The sequence below is a fragment of the Polyodon spathula genome, chromosome 10 (assembly GCF_017654505.1).
Source record: "Polyodon spathula isolate WHYD16114869_AA chromosome 10, ASM1765450v1, whole genome shotgun sequence".
NCBI classification, from domain to species: Eukaryota; Metazoa; Chordata; class Actinopteri; order Acipenseriformes; family Polyodontidae; genus Polyodon; species Polyodon spathula.
The window spans coordinates 40,699,076-40,715,437 of NC_054543.1; the positions used below are offsets into that span (position 1 = coordinate 40,699,076).

The 16,362-nt window shown below is 34.3% G+C and overlaps 1 protein-coding gene across 2 annotated transcripts; it reads right to left on the minus strand.

Moving 5' to 3' along the window:
* Positions 1 to 40: 40 nt before the first annotated feature.
* Positions 41 to 16,038, minus strand: LOC121322116 (neurexophilin-2-like). Of its 2 annotated transcripts, none has more exons than XM_041261643.1 (4): positions 15,923 to 16,038; positions 15,393 to 15,487; positions 14,845 to 15,001; positions 41 to 1,362 (listed from the first exon to the last, which is right to left on the minus strand). In XM_041261643.1, the coding sequence occupies exons 3-4, from the start codon at positions 14,896 to 14,898 to the stop codon at positions 616 to 618; spliced, it is 801 nt and encodes a 266-aa protein (XP_041117577.1). In that variant the 5' UTR covers positions 14,899 to 15,001; positions 15,393 to 15,487; positions 15,923 to 16,038; the 3' UTR covers positions 41 to 615. The 2 variants fall into 2 exon arrangements, with proteins under 2 accessions (XP_041117577.1, XP_041117576.1); XM_041261642.1 differs by having other exon boundaries at positions 15,308 to 15,487.
* Between the last annotated feature and the right edge of the window lie 324 nt (positions 16,039 to 16,362).

Below are 16,362 nucleotides of genomic sequence, written 5' to 3' on the forward strand. Positions count from 1 at the left end.
GTTCACAGCCTACCTCTGTAAAGCGCTTTGTGATGGTGGTCCACTATGAAAAAGCACTATATATATATAAAAAATATATAGATAGCATTATTATATCTGTCCTTGCAACAAAGTATTGATTTTGGAAGATTTGATAACCAGGACAAATTCTTACAGAGCATTTCAAGCCAGGGTAATACAATAATAAGAGACAATTAGATAATTTGTGTTATACATTATTTTTGCAGTAATATATACTTGAAAGGGTGCACAGGATTTACATCTGACAGATGATTGTTAACAGCATTTCTTTATTCTCTAACAACCACATAAATCTACTGTACCAATATGATTTACCAGTTTTACCAGATTAAATGCAGTTTCCTAATATATTTTTAAAAGCATCCTTCACCATTTTAATTACCACACTAAAACAAAATAAGCAATTCCATACAAAAGTAGGTCCATTTTAACTTCCTGTGTCCAGAATCCTTCGGCAAAGGTGGTCACATTTTGCCTTTTCTCAAACCTCTCTGAGTAAGCCTACATCAAGCAAATGACAAAGACAAATATTATTGGTGCTAATCCAAATTCCATGAGAAATCTAGGAGGTCATGAACATGCAAGAACATTTTATCATCCTGAGGAAAAATAGGGAGTGTCACTGTGATAATTGTAATCAGGGCAAACCTTTTGGACCAGTTTGTAATCTATGCTGTAGAATGCAATATAGATGCATATAACCTTAAATGGCTTTGAACACAACCAGGAAACGTGGCTTTGGGTTTGCTCTTGGTAGCAAATCTTGGAAGGATCAAAGCTGCACAGGGCTGTCTTTTTGGCCCTGTCTGTTTTCTCGTACTCGGTTCGACAGTTGAAAGCTTTGGAGTCCTTGGTTTCCAGTGTTGACTGCTGGGAGATTTCAAACTCTACAACTTTAGAGGGTGGTACCAGGCTCACAGACACATTTCCAAGGCCTGTCGAGTTATGACGAAAATAAACGCTGAAGGTTCCGTTTCCATGATCAACGATTTTCCCAGTTATGAGGAGGTTTAATTTAACTGTCTTGATGTTAGAATGAAAGTCACCCCATCCAAACATCTTCTTGAACTTCCCAGTCTTCACAATAGGTCTGCGTTTAGTTCGTACATGGTTTTCGTGAACGTTTGTTCTGTTGGCTAGCCAGTCCCAAAAATCTTCAACATTTTCTAAGTGCGTTAAATCTTTTATAGTCTGTTTGAGATCTTGAGACCGGCTTGCAAAAAGTCGCAGTGGATTTACAACTGGTGAACTGGCAACACTGTTAGCCAATGTCTCCTCATTGTCTGTTTCCCTCCATTCTATAAGCTCTGTTGTTGGTAGCTGGGTTTTGTCACATATAACCTAAAAAAAAAGAAAAGAAATCAGTTTGTAATTGACTGCTTTTCTTAACATTTTTGTCACTTCTAGCAACTACAATATTTTCCATCTATGGCAAAAAGTATATTTTTAAAAGGAGAAATTTAACAAACTAAAAGATTTGTATCTACAGAACCTGGTTAACACTGTCTCTTTAAGTATTCTTAAAGAGCCTCTATATGTCAGTGTACACTGAGGTAATGTAATTTTTTTTGAAGTAATATAAAAAGTAGAAATTATATTTTTTTGACACACAATATACACAATTTAAGTGTTAAAAGAACCCATACAATGTACATAAGTATTGTAAATAATTGTCTTTTGAATTATGTTCTCTTGATTCATGTAATTGCATTTCTCAAGACTGAAGGAATTTGAATCTTTGATGGTTATAAATTTCCCCTGCAACACAATTAGGTAGATAAAAGTGTCAATACTGCTACTTACTCAGTACATTTCCCCACTTAACAATATGATTAATAAAGCCAAGAAGCCTTCATCAATTATGTTTAAATAAAAATGTCATTCTTTGTATCCTTTTTTGCTCGGTATTGATATAAAATCCACTTCAGATACAAACCTTAATAATTCATGGCAATACGCTGAGCTGATGTTTTATTGGTAATTAGATGCAGTTTCTATCCTAAGGCACGTTGGAGAGCATGATTTGTAGGAACGTATGTAGTTTTTGCCAGCAGCCTTGCAAATGGACTGGACAGATTTCTGTCTTTAATTATAACTGTGTTGTACGTTAAATTGAACCATACATGAATACAGATTTCAAGCTAGATTTGCAGGTAACTTCTATACTAATTAAGTTTTTTTGCATTGCTTTGACACTAATTCACACAGTGTTTAAAATTCATTACATGCTCATATTAGTATTTAATCACACAATCATGTCTTATGAATGTATAATGGGGCAATCCACAATGGGGAAGCCTTTATAAAGTAATTTTAACATTAAAAAACGGTAGATGAGTTCTCTTTCACTATAAATTTCAATGAACAAAAAATCCTTTAACCATGTATCAGTAAGTATGGAATATCCATATACTTTTGTATCTGTGATACGATATCTGAGAAGTGCAAACTTAGGTGCAACAAACAAAATAGCTAGGTTTCATTCAATCTAGACATTAGTTTTGTGAGGAGACTGGCAGCATATCCCTTGGGTAGATATATCCTGTGTAGCTTGACACAAAGATAATTGCCATGGTGACCAAAACTAGCCTCTTGAAAGTTATTAAGAAGTGAAAAGCACTGGTTCCTAGATAATTTGAGAACTGATGAAATGCATTATTTTATTCAATTCATAACTCGTAAACTATAAATTGTGAAATTCCCCATTTAATATTAAACCCATTATCACCACTGATCCTTGTAAATGTTACAGTATCGCAGAAGAAGAAAGACTATTTTTCCCTCTGTTGGCAAGACTTTAAGTAAAAAACATTTTTATTTATGAAGCTTATAAGCAGTAAATCCTCAGGGAATTATTCCAGTTTAGTTTCTAATGAGTCTGTCCTTGTGTTTAAACCTTTGTAAATGAAAAATATGAAGGTTAGAAAGAAAAGGAGAATAGTCTTGCCGTTTGTGGCTCCATATATTGGTTATAACTAGACATACTGTACACCAGAAGGTGAATAATCTACCACCAATGCTAATATCTAGTTTGCTATGAAGAAAGCCAGACATGTTACAGTAGAACCCCATGTTAAATCTATATGTAGTAGTGATATAAACCAAATAATTTTAAAAAAGCCTATCAATATGTCGCCATTTACAATTTTGTAGAACAATAGTCTTGGTATTGCGTTAAATTGTAAGGTGCTTTAAACAAGTCATGATAACATATTCCTTACAAAGCGTTTGGTCATTTAGGAAAATCTAATTAAAACTTAATATTATTTGATGTAATAGAACCTTCCTTTCACTCTGTCAGGCAGCTTTGTTAAAGAGATGGGATAGTCTCTGACAGCTGTTTCATGCTAAACTACACAGCTCTGGTAATCTATCATTTCATTCATAAAGATTGGCTTGCACACTGTAGTCATTTTAGAGAAAAAAAATGACTGACATTCTCATCAGGGAAAATCAGGGAAAAGTCAGTATTTAAATATTCCTATTGGACTGTTTAAAGTGTGGGATGTGGGTATGATTCAGTTACAAAAAATGCTCTTTTAGGAACTCATAAAGGCATACAGTGCATTATATGTACTGACTAATTCCACCATTTATAAAATTGGTACCTACATTTTTGTATCTCATAACGTGGTGTGTATATATATATATATATATATATTGCTGGTACAGTATATACTTTCATTCTGATTCATACGACTTGCAATCTATACCATAAATAGTAATTGTCCAATTCTCAAAATAGACTACGAAGAAAATATGAACAGTAGTAAGGCAGTATAACAGCACTCATGATACGGAGGCCTTAAAGAACCCCCTCCACAAAATGCATCTCAGCAGGTTCTTAGCCTTCCAGCTCCTTCTAGAGATAATTAAAACAATGAATATTCAGATAATAATGTCTATCTATTCCAGGGCTTGCACGATGCTTATTAGAATATCAGACACCATTTTAGCACAAAAAGAAACTCTTAAAGTATTGAACTGAAAAATATATATTATAATAATGACATCTTGAGTTCAATACATAGAAGTGGCAAGGAAATGTATGTTACTGAGACATTTGTTTGAAATGCATTTCGGTTGAGATACTGTACACTGTGCAATTTTTCAATTAGCATATTTTAACAGTTAAGAAATATTACTTCATATAAATTCTAAAACAAATACAAAACATGTTAAAATTAAATAAAAGAGATTGCCATCTACATCTACTATTTGCCTTTTCTACTAGCCACAGAGCAGAAGTATTCACATTCCAGAATCAAATGCCCTGTACAATAACGTTCTCCATGCTGACGGAACACAGCCAGTGTTACTTTGATTTACATCATTCATGATGGGATGATTCACTGATTCTGCCATGCCTACAACTATCTCCTGTATTTAAATCTAATATGAAAAGCTGCTTCAACAGATTAATCCCTTTACATAAAGATCGATCTTTACAGTGCTTCAAATTTTTTGCTTGTAAAATGATTCACTCAAAAGAGCTTGCCTCTTGAGACTATCTTGAGAGCCGTGGTTTAGGGCATTCCTTGAGGCCTGAATGAAACCCATACCTGCTAGAGAATAGATTGAAATTTCTGATGACTCGAACAGCCTGCCACAAGAGCTATTAGTCTTAATCACTGGAGTAAAGACAATGCAAGACAGATGAAAAAAGAGCAGCCGGCACAAACACAAATCTCTACTGGGTTTGATATGACCTTTGCTCTCCTGTCCAACACTGACCTTGTATCAGCCACCTCAGCTGAAGTAATGCACCAGGGATCTTTAAACACCCAAATATAGTGACCAGCAAGTAATGTCCCAGGTGGAGAGGCAAAATTTTATTATTTTTGTTAGATTAGTACTATATGAGCTTTTCATTGGCAACTTGATGACAAAAAATGTGAACACCTGAAATAAAGGAATTACTAATAGGTCACATATGGAGTGTCACATCAAGTGACATTGCTTGGGAAACGCCAACTAGGGGCTGTATACAGTAGGCTAGTTAGAGCGGATGGAGGTTCAATACTGAAGTTAGGATTTTCTGTCGAATTGAACTGAGTTATTAAGGCTCCAACAAAGATAAGCACAGACGTGCTCTGTAGATGACAGACCCTGAGCAGGCCATTCTCAGGTGTGGTTGAAGCTTAGTGGTATGGCAAGGGGTAATCTACAGCTATGGGCAAAAGTTTTTCATCACCCTATAGAATTAACTAATTTTGCTTCATAATATCGAATGAAACTGATTAATGAAAAATTGAAAAATTTACTATTGTACCAATATTATGTCGTTTTTTTGATTACATGGTGTTCAATTACATATCTATGTCTCAATCCTAAAATTCAGGGTGATGCAAAACCTTTGGCCATAACTGTACTTTATGGACTCTACTGCATCCTACCCAGGGTTTCCCCATCCTGGTCCTAGGGGACCCCTGTATCTGCTGGCTTTCATTCCAACTGAGTTCTCAATTACTTAATCAAATCCTTAATTCAACTAATAATATGCTTAATTAGACTTTTTTAATTGTTCTTAAAAAGTTGCCAATTTCAAGTTACTTATTAAATTATATAGTTAACTTGAAATCTCCAACTTTTTAAAAGCTGAAAACAATTAAACAGATCTAACTAAGCTAATGAATAGTTCAATTAAGGGTTTAATTAAGTAACAGAGAGCTCAGTTGAAATGGAAACCAGCAGACACAGGGATCCCCCAGGACCAGGACTGGGAAACCTTGCTTTATCCCATGATGGTGCCTTTTGGACAATGTATTATGAAGTCACCACATCTTACCAAGATAAAGCCTGTCCACAAAGTGCTCAAGAAGCAGAGATGCTCCTGATGTTCCTAAATATCAATGTGTTGCCTTGGCCTACAGTATATGATTTTTTTTTTATGCAATTACATTATCTTCATGGTTTAACCAATACAAAACCTACCACGATTGTTAAGTTAAATTTAAGGTAAAAACTGCTTTTCTCAGAGACATGCTAATAAACCTGAAACAGCAGGCCCCAATCAGTTAACGATATTTTCACTCTTCAATTCAGAACAGCCTCTAGCTGACAGATGTTTCAGGAGATGAATTAGATTTACTGAACAAGTCGAAATAACAAGCCCCAAATGGTCCATAGCACATAATTGTGTATGACAATACGTTAATAGATGAGCACGGTAGTAGCCCAGACATTGCAATAATGTTGTCTTATTTTTAAACTCAAATGTTATAAACATGACAAATAATGGTTTTTAAAGGTAATGGGAAATCAATCTGACAGAACTGACTAGTTTAAGTGACTGTGTCTTTAACTTATTTATTTATTTATTTTTATTATTCAAAATGAAATTTGTTCAAGCAACCATTGGACAAATCTATATACAGTAATCTTAACCTTGTGATATTAGGGTGTTGCCTTTATTGATAATGAGAATTGTGTCATACAAATATGTATTTATCCTCCAACAAATAGCTTAATGTTTCTATAAGAAAACAGTGTATTTTATTAAAAGACTGTTTATTTAAAAAGTCAACATTGAGTATTTTAAAGTTCTGTAGGATGTGACACAAAAACGCCAATAGTTAATCACGAGCCCTGAGCCATACCTATGGCATGTTGTTTATTTCTAGCAACCAGCTAATGGATGTTATGTTGCTGCTTTTTATTGACTTTAGTGACTGACTAATTGGGGTAATAGCTGTGGTAACTGTTTAGATTATCAAAATACTCCTCTCTTTGCGAAGCTACCACACAGAAAACATGTCAAGGTTCAGGGGTATTCACTAGTTGTTGCCTGAATATCGTCATTTATATCAATCTGTATCTGTTCTGGCAGTGAAGGAGTAAAAAGCATGCTCTAGGCGATTTAATTGTGACTCCTGTCAACTATAGATCAGCCAATGCTTACCATGGTAATATTTATGATAGTTTTGCTAAATTTAGCTTCTAGTCATGTAATTCAAATACATAATAGAATAAAAATATGACCTTGATCCTTTTGCAGCAGCCATGCTGGCCCAGCACTCCAACATGACCTTAATCAAACTAAGACTCCCATACAGTATAAATCTGTTTCTCATTTTTAATAGCAAATAGGAATTTGGTTTATTTTCCACTTGATATTATATAAATGAATATCACATATGAATCATAAATCTTGATCTTGTATAAAAAAAGTAATGTACTGTTCTTAGACTAATTTTTCTGTTCTCCATGCTTCTCTTTCTGGATATCATTTATTTAATAATGAACTTATTGTACATTTTTGCTATTCACCAAACCAAAGGAAATTCATAACAAATTCACAACACATCCCTATATTTGCTCAACTTAACCCCAGCACTTTTAGGAACATCATATATAGTCAGTGACTGGAAATAGGAGGAAAAATGGATTGAACTATTGCCTTACACCCCCAGTCAATAGTCTCGGTCTGTCATGTAATTGGTTCACATCACTGTCAGTCCCTTTTCAAAGGAACGTCTTTCTCCTCTGCACTCTTTACAAGAGAAAATGGCTGAACACCGATTCACAGAAAATTAATTACAAAACATATTACAAAAGAAAGATACTCCAAACACTAAAATGGTGATTAAAACGTCACTGTCACCGACTTTTTGAAATTCAAATAAATTCAACTTGACGATCAAAACAAATATGACAGGCGGGATATAAACTGGATTATGCAGCAGTCTGCAAATCAGACGGAGATGGAGAAAAACTTTGCTAACTATACGGTATGAACATTTTCTGTTATATATTTTTGTTATTTATTTAATTACTTATGATGTATCGGCTACATTTAAACAAAATATATAAAGTCGTATTTACTATCCAACTTTGCCTCGCTTATTTGCTTGACTGACTCATATATTAAATATGTACCGACGCAGCCATATTTTATTTGTTACCTCCAGGGTAATGCCCTGCAGCTTCGGGCTTTATAGCCCTCTGTCAGTAACAACATTCTTCCCTCGGGTCAATAATTTTCTACTATAGCCCTCCTCTCCAGTCCATATTTAATTCGCTGAATCTGAATTAAATTGAAGAGTCCTGCTGGAACCTGGAAGGAACATTGTTGCCTGGACTTTTCCTTGCAGCAGATTTTTTCCTGTTGATTAATGTTGACATCAAATGCTCCCAGTCAGCTTACAGGCCTTGCTTAATTAAAACCACATTTTTCTGAAGTACAATTTGTGACCTAATTAACAATTTAATGCACATGCATCAGAGCTCCGTTGGAGTATTATATCATTTCTGTTAACAAAGGCATTTACGATTATTTCAATTAGATTCAAAATCAACCAGATGCTACTAACCAGGGAGTGTTATATGTTCAGTTCATTTTGGGGAACACATGCAATCAGGCATAACTTCATTTCTCAATTTAAAAATGTAATTTTCTCCATGAACTGTGTGTAGTTTTAGATCAGCTTTTGTACAGAACTTAATTAAACTTTAATATGCGCATTACTCTTTTTTATAATATGAATGTATTATATGCTATATAAACTGGAGTAACCAGTATATTATCATTATATAATGCTTTGCAAGGAATTTTCCATGAGAGTTGGTTTATAAAAAAAAAAAAAAACAATATTGAAGTTGTTGTTGTGTACATTCTCAATTCTCTGCTTCTCAGGTAAAGTACGTAGAAATTTTTTAACATTTCACCTGTACCCTATTTTTATTTCACAGGAAATGCATATTCATTCGGGCTACTAGTTACACTATTTTGATTTAGAAATAATTGCACAGATTCCTCCATTTATCACAACACACTCCCTTCCTGTAAGCACAGAAATAATGCACTGTTGGATGTTACCAGTAAAGGAAAATCTGAAATGTGAGTCAAGGAACTGTACGAACTGTGACTGTCCTTATGCATGGAAAACCCTGTCCTACACAAGCTTGACATTCTCAAATCACTTTCAGTTTCAATGCGCTACCTGCCAATTTAGGCATCAATCTGCCAATTAAAGTAGCAATACGTCTTGAATGAGTATGATACCCACCACAACACAGACACCAGTAGTACTGTCATTTAAAAAATGTTCATTGCCTAGATTGGAATGAGTCCCAGTGGTTCAAAAAATATTAATCATATTAGGGTATTGTGTCATTTTAGTTAATTCTATTGTATTTTATTGAAGGTTGCAAAAAAAGCCTTGTGTAAACATAACTTATGCATGTATCTTTATGCATTGTATTCATATCATGAGCCCATATAAGTTCTACCATCATGCTACCAGAAGGTTCAGCCTTGTTCATTCTGTTGTCTAAATGTTGAACCAGCATGACCAGGAAACTCTCGCCTCTGGTAGACCAGTGCTGCTCCTTGCTATAATTTCCCACATAGTCCTGGATATTAATTAACTAATTGGGACAGGTCATCATCCATTTGACTATCTATGCCAGAACTGGGGCAGAAATTGTTTACATTCAAGTTAGAGGAGCTATCATCCTGACGTTATGTCACCGTCTTGCCCACTCAATATCTGACAGGTAATGCATAAAACTAAAGGCTTGTATTGATGAGACAAGTTAAAATGTCTGTGACAACACTATCTGTGAGTGATTAGCATGACTGGCATCATCACACAAAATGAGCTGCCCTTATGAAAATATGTTAAATCCCCAAATGACGCCTGCAAACCGAAGCAGAGCTGTCTTTATAGACAAACTATATACAATCCAGTTTTAATCCGTCCCTAGAGAATTCATAGGTTACAAACTTAACAGCTCTTTTCTTCTCTCAGTTGATCAGCAATTTTGAAAGCCATGTAAGTTTCCCTTTCACAAGGCAAATCCTTGGAGGCTTTCAACTGAAGACAGCTGCACCAGGTTGAAGAATATAAACAGCATTTTATTGTCCATGGGGAAGGGACTACGAAAGAAACAAGTGCCTTATCACAGGCCTGCAGCTCTGTAATTCCTTGCAATGATAAAATGCCGAAGTGGAAAACCTAAGAAGGCCGGCACAATCCAAAGATGGATTAGTTTTTTGACATAAGCTTCCTGAAAAACTAATCAATCAGCCAATGCTGTATTATCACAATCCTGAGATTAAGGAGCATGCTTAATCCCCCTGCAAGTTTTATTACACTTTCAGAAGCTAGTACGTCTTTAAATAAAACACAATCTAATATAATTTAACTCCAAGGAGGCCCCCAGAGATGGAATGTATGCAAGATTCATTAGAAAGACAGAGTATTGCAAATCATGCTGTTGTGGCTAAATTCTTTTTTTTTTTTTTTTTTAATACCTTGCCTCGAAATTGTAGTTTTAATGATACACTTCAGATTATTTCTACAGAGTACAAAACATATTTTAAATGTGTTGTTTGATAAAGGACTCATTAAAAAAGGTTTTAACTGGGCTCTGATTTGTTTTGGTGGTAGAATTGGTAGATAGAAATGCGGAGATGACATTTGGTTTTATCTTGTATTTTGTTTAGTTAAGTTAACATAGTTTGGCTTGGTCCAATCTTCTAACATCTACAAGTACAGTTATATTTTTTAAAGGGTAAAAATAATACCATTGTATGTAAATCATTTTCATTTATGTCCATTTTATTCGTAAAAGTCTTTCAGACTTTGATAGCAAATTGAGGAAGACGGTGCTTACTACAGTATACAGTTCCATCCACTATGAGCATGCCAGGCACCTGTTTGTGGACTTGGAAAAGTAAACAGCATGTGCCGGGTAATGTGTTCAATCCCGATCTGTCCCCAGCAATATTGTTTATGCTTGCTTTGTATCCAGAGTGACGTCACAATAGTTTTGAAACCATTGACTGGCTGTGCTTTAATGTAGCTCTATCAACAAACTCATATTTTAGTCTTATCATACTGTGACAGGGCTTCCCCGCCCCTGTGCATAACATGTATTATTATTATTATTATTATTATTATTATTATTAGTAGTAGTAGTCGTAATAGTATTTAAAATATGATGGCAAAAAGCATGTATGCAGGTGGACGAAAGCTGTCCGCTATTTAATATTGTTTTGATTTACCAGGGAGAGAGGTAACTTCCTCTCCCTGCCTTCACGTGTGGAATGCAGGTGGTCAGGAGATAAAAGATCGTCAATTGTCTCATTAGCTCCTGACCACCTGCTATATAAGGTCTCACTCTCGGGGGGTGTTAGTCTGAGTTGGAGAGAGACGTGCCGCATGTAAACTGCAAAGGAACGAAACACATGCTCCTTATTTTGAATCATCCTGAAGGTACTCAAATCCTTTGTTTGTTTGTGTTTGTTTATTTTGGCCATTAAGCCGTTATCTTTTGTTATTTAAAAGTCTTTTGTTAATTTATTTGTATGAAATAAATAGACTGTGCAGCCACACAGGTTTGCCCCGCATTCCTGTTTGAGTACTGCTTCCTGGACTGCGGCATCCGCCACCAGCTTACCTGTCCACACTTACACACTCTTTGTACTGCTCAAAGTGGGCACTCAACCAATGTCAATTGGGTTCCATCTATACATCTAACATTTAAATAACCCTTCTAACAAGATATTGTAGATTCTGCCAAATAATAACAATAAGAACTGCTCAATGAAACAAGTTCTTACCACCTTCATCGTTTTACACATTGAAGGTTCTATGGGGCTTTAAATAAGCCCTACTTGTACTGTACAGTATGTCCCTAGTTGAGCCTTATAACTGTATCTCCTCTTACCACTACTCCACTATAAGCATCCTCTTGATGGAATACTTTCACAAAAACATCCGAGGGGAGAAACTACTGTTTAGCTTTAAATCTCTTTCCTGCTAAATATTGCCATGAAGTTTTGTTTATTCAGTGCTTTTCAATATGCACTAGTATTAATATGTATTATTTAGGTTTAATACTTTTTGTTGCGAGTCATCTTGAATGAAATTATTTAAAACTGTATAAAATTCTACATCTCGCAGCATTTTAATTTGGCAGGTCATTCAAATTCCCATTTCTATTAAGCCACTTTAAAGAACTTGACCCAAGGCCAACAGGGAGACATGATGAAGCAACTCCCGAGAGAAATATACGTGGCATGCAGCTCGATTTGTCACCGGATGAATAACGACCTCACAGAGACCCACTCTCAGTTAGAAATGGCAAGCTGTTATAGTAAAGGTCACAATCTTTGGCTTTAGTAATTTTAAGAAGAAACCACAGTATAAAGGTAAATACAACAGTTTCCATGACTGAGGTTTATTCGGAAAGTCTTGTGAGAACATGGTACATTGTCTTTTTTGTAGCACTAGAGAACATGCCTATGCAACACTTGGTGTGTAAAAGCAGCATTAGTGACTTTGTTTCCATTTAATGACATGCTAATTTATTTTGTATTTTTAATGTCTGTGAACTCATGATTAGTTGACGTGATGAGGTATTTTCCTGGAGTTACACAATTATATTGTATTCAGTAACTCAAGCCCGCATTCAATGGAACCAGAATCCAGTTTAAAAAAGCATACGGTTAACCTACTGAAATGGTAAAAACTGGGAAACGCACATGTTACACTTTGAATTGAAAGAAAACTCAGCAACGGGAATACAGTATCAGGAAAGTGTCAGCAATATTTAAAAAAGGTCAAGAAAAAATTAGCACTGGAGACAAAAAGCAGCAGTAAAAACAGATGTATCAGATGCAAAGCTGCTACAGATGATTTTGATAAAGCTCATCATAAGCAGTTGTGTTTTGCAGTTTGTTTAAAATACAATAAACACAAGCACTACATCAACCCAGGTTTTCCTAGACTTTTAAATATGTGTTTTTGCTACTATTTTAATCCAAATAGTAAGTCAAATTTTGCCTTTTATAGAACCGTTTTAAAGACTTTAAACCATAACAACATGTATTCCATTACTGCTCTGCATCCTTGTATTATTCGCCAGATTAGGGCTGTAGATAGCAGTTGTATGTGTTCATTAAAGCCACTAAAAACTAATTTTCAGAGTTACGGACATTTCAGACTTATGAACAACATTGCCAAGGTGTTCGTAGGCAAGGTTCTACTGTGTGTGTTCGTGTGTGTGTGTGTGTGTGTGTGTGTGTGTGTGTGTGTGTGTGTGTGTGTATATATATATATATATATATATATATAGTGATATTTAATGATAAAAAATTAAACATTTTAAATATGATAAATCAAAATTGCATTATGAATGTAAATATATTGTTTTGCAAGATGTAAAAAAAATGTATGCCATGAATTAATGCTGGTACTCCTTTCATATAGGTATATCAGCAGGGTGCTGGTGAAAGCAAATACATTATATTTACAGTATATAATACAGTATATTCACTGTACACATTTTTAATATTGGAAGATATTAACTACTGTACATGTCAGATTTAAGGATACTGTTCTGTTATATGCAGACAATGTGCAAACGCCCCCATGCAATTAAAATCTAGACCAGTTTTTTAATTCACTAGCACTATTATGGGCTTCTACTGACAAGTCTGGAATTCCAGTTAACACTTTTTAACCAGAGGATTGTATCTATTGCTGGATGTATCAGTTACATAGCTCCTGAGGTGGTGAAAGAGCGATTTCTATATATATATATATATATATATATATATATATATATATATATATATATATATATATATATATATTCAGAGATGATCAGAGCCATACACACTGTATCATTATGTTTTATATTAATTTAAACACTTCATTTTCAGCAATATTTAAAGTAAAAGTCTACCCAAAATACACTAAAGCCATCATTATAGGCTACCTGACAAAATAAAATCCATAAGGTGGGAATGTCTGTGACAAAATGCCACTTAAAAATAGATAAAAACATCAGTTTTTATAAGATGTAAAACACTAAAAGAAACGTTTTACATAACACATTTTTCAATAATATTTCTTCAGTAAGGAAATTGATAAAGCTTTTTAACTGAACTATATTTCATTGGATTTATTAATTTTCCTTGAGTGTTTCTAAATGTAATGTTGATTGTTTTAGCCTGAGGACAGACTGTGCGCTAAAGGCAGCTACAGTACCAACCCACTGAAACTAGTGCAGTGGAAGGAACTCTCATCTCTCTGATAACATCAACTAGAATTATTTTATTATTATTACTATTATTTTTTAACACAATCAGTTATCATTGTATCACAGAGAAAATGTAAATGTAATTATCTCTTAATTTACTCTTTAAATACTGGAATTGTGTTGCATAGTGTGACCACTAATTGTAATTGGACTGTGTTAGTGATAGCATATATCAATGATAAAAGACATTTAAGGAAGACACTAAATATGGTGCAGTTATCTGTATTAAAATGGGGTCATATAAATAAAAGATGAAAATAAGCTTGTATATTAATGAGCTAGCTTTCTTTCTTTCTATTTATTCATGATTTGGTAATATTATTCCATATTTTGACCTATGTTTATGTGCGCACAAGTACTCGATTTATCAATGAAATGAAGCATCACTATATCAGATTACGTCTTAATTGACAAGATTGCACTCTTATTTATCATCTCACATACCGTATGTACAAAAATACAAATACCTTTCATTGTGTATGATTTTAGTGTCTTTTGTCTAAATAAAAGTTTCCTTCTGTTAGATTAATCATCAGATTTTCAAAGTTCATATCTCCACAACATTTAAACTAAAATGTTCTATTAAATTACAGCCCAGATTAAAGTATTCATCCATCAGTTTTATCCAATGTATAAGGGTTCTTGGTAATGATCAGGCCCATATAGTCATTCATCATCTTTTATCTAATTATTTTAATATTAAAAACAGTTAAAACAATAGCAATGTGTTCAATATACCAACATTAATATTATTGGAAATGCACTCACCACTTGAATGAAACAATGTGCCAGAATCAAACAGATTGAATGAAGGTACCTCATCTTTATTTGGTCTCAGCTGAATCAGTTATTTTACTTGGATGTTGCATATATCCACTTTTAACGGGCAGATTTGGATAAAGGGATGCAGCATCACTGTGATCAACTAATAATTAAAAAAAAAAGACAAAAAGAAACAGAATAAAATACAATCTGAATAACTGTAAACACTATGTACAGTCCTAACATTACAGTTAATTTGAAAGGAGCTCCCTCTCCTGCACAATGCATACTGTAGTGTAGACTACCACGACAACCATACCGCACTGTTGAATGGAATTCATTGTTGATTTTTCTTTTTTTTTTGTGCCAAATGTAATTGTAGCATTATCACTTGTTTTACGTATTTGTTATTTCACAATGAATAAGTACAATATACTTGAGCCTATTAAATGAAATACTTTTTTCTTACCCTACATCCAAGCTGAAGCGTCGGACCTCGGTGGTCGAGAAAACGTACAGTCCTATTTATATAGTGAACAGTGCAAGTAGTTCACCTGAGTTGGTTCCAATCCAGCAGGCGCTTCTTATAGCGAGATAAACTTGCACAGCCGGGGAGTCCTCTGCGATTGACCTCTCAATTAACCTGGTTCTTAAAAAAAAAAAAAAAAATTCAGTCCAAGTAAAAGTTGCAGTGATTGAATTGCATAGATCTGTCTTGATTAACAAGAGATGTAATCGTCTTCTTGGCGCATGGGTTAGTGAAGTCCTTGCTCAAATCCTCTCAGCCCTCGGCATCTGTTTATAATCATTTTAGTTTTACAAACATGCAAAGGGATACATACACATCATTAAATAAGTACGTGTATATCTGATAAGATATATATATATATATATATATATATATATATATATATATATATATATATATATATACACACACACACACACACACACACACACACACACACACACACACACACACACACACACATATATATATATATATATATATATATATATATATATATATATATATATATATATATAATATATATAAACATCTATGGGAAAACTTAGTTCATACCATTGCTGTTCGTTTGTCTGTTCAGTAATAGCTCTATACAGCAGGACAAGCTAAAATCACAGTAGTCATTCCCAAACTGATGCAGGACCACTGATACCAGTTTTGAGAACCAATTATAGGTCTTCTTTTGGAGTCGGACCCCTGCCTTGTGCGCCTGTGATATGCAGGATTCCATGGTCCTCGAGTTTAGTTTAGGAATACGTCAAGTTGTATTTTAACCCATTGGTTGCTTGCTGCCTGTAACTACTAATGGGCATTTAAAGTCTTACCGTATGATCCTATCCTTAAAATATTTAATATATTCATGTACGTAACTATCATGAAACTACACAGTAGATTAATAGTAAATAATTATATTCCACACACACACACACACACACACACACACACACACACACACACACACACACACACACACACACACACACACACATCGATTT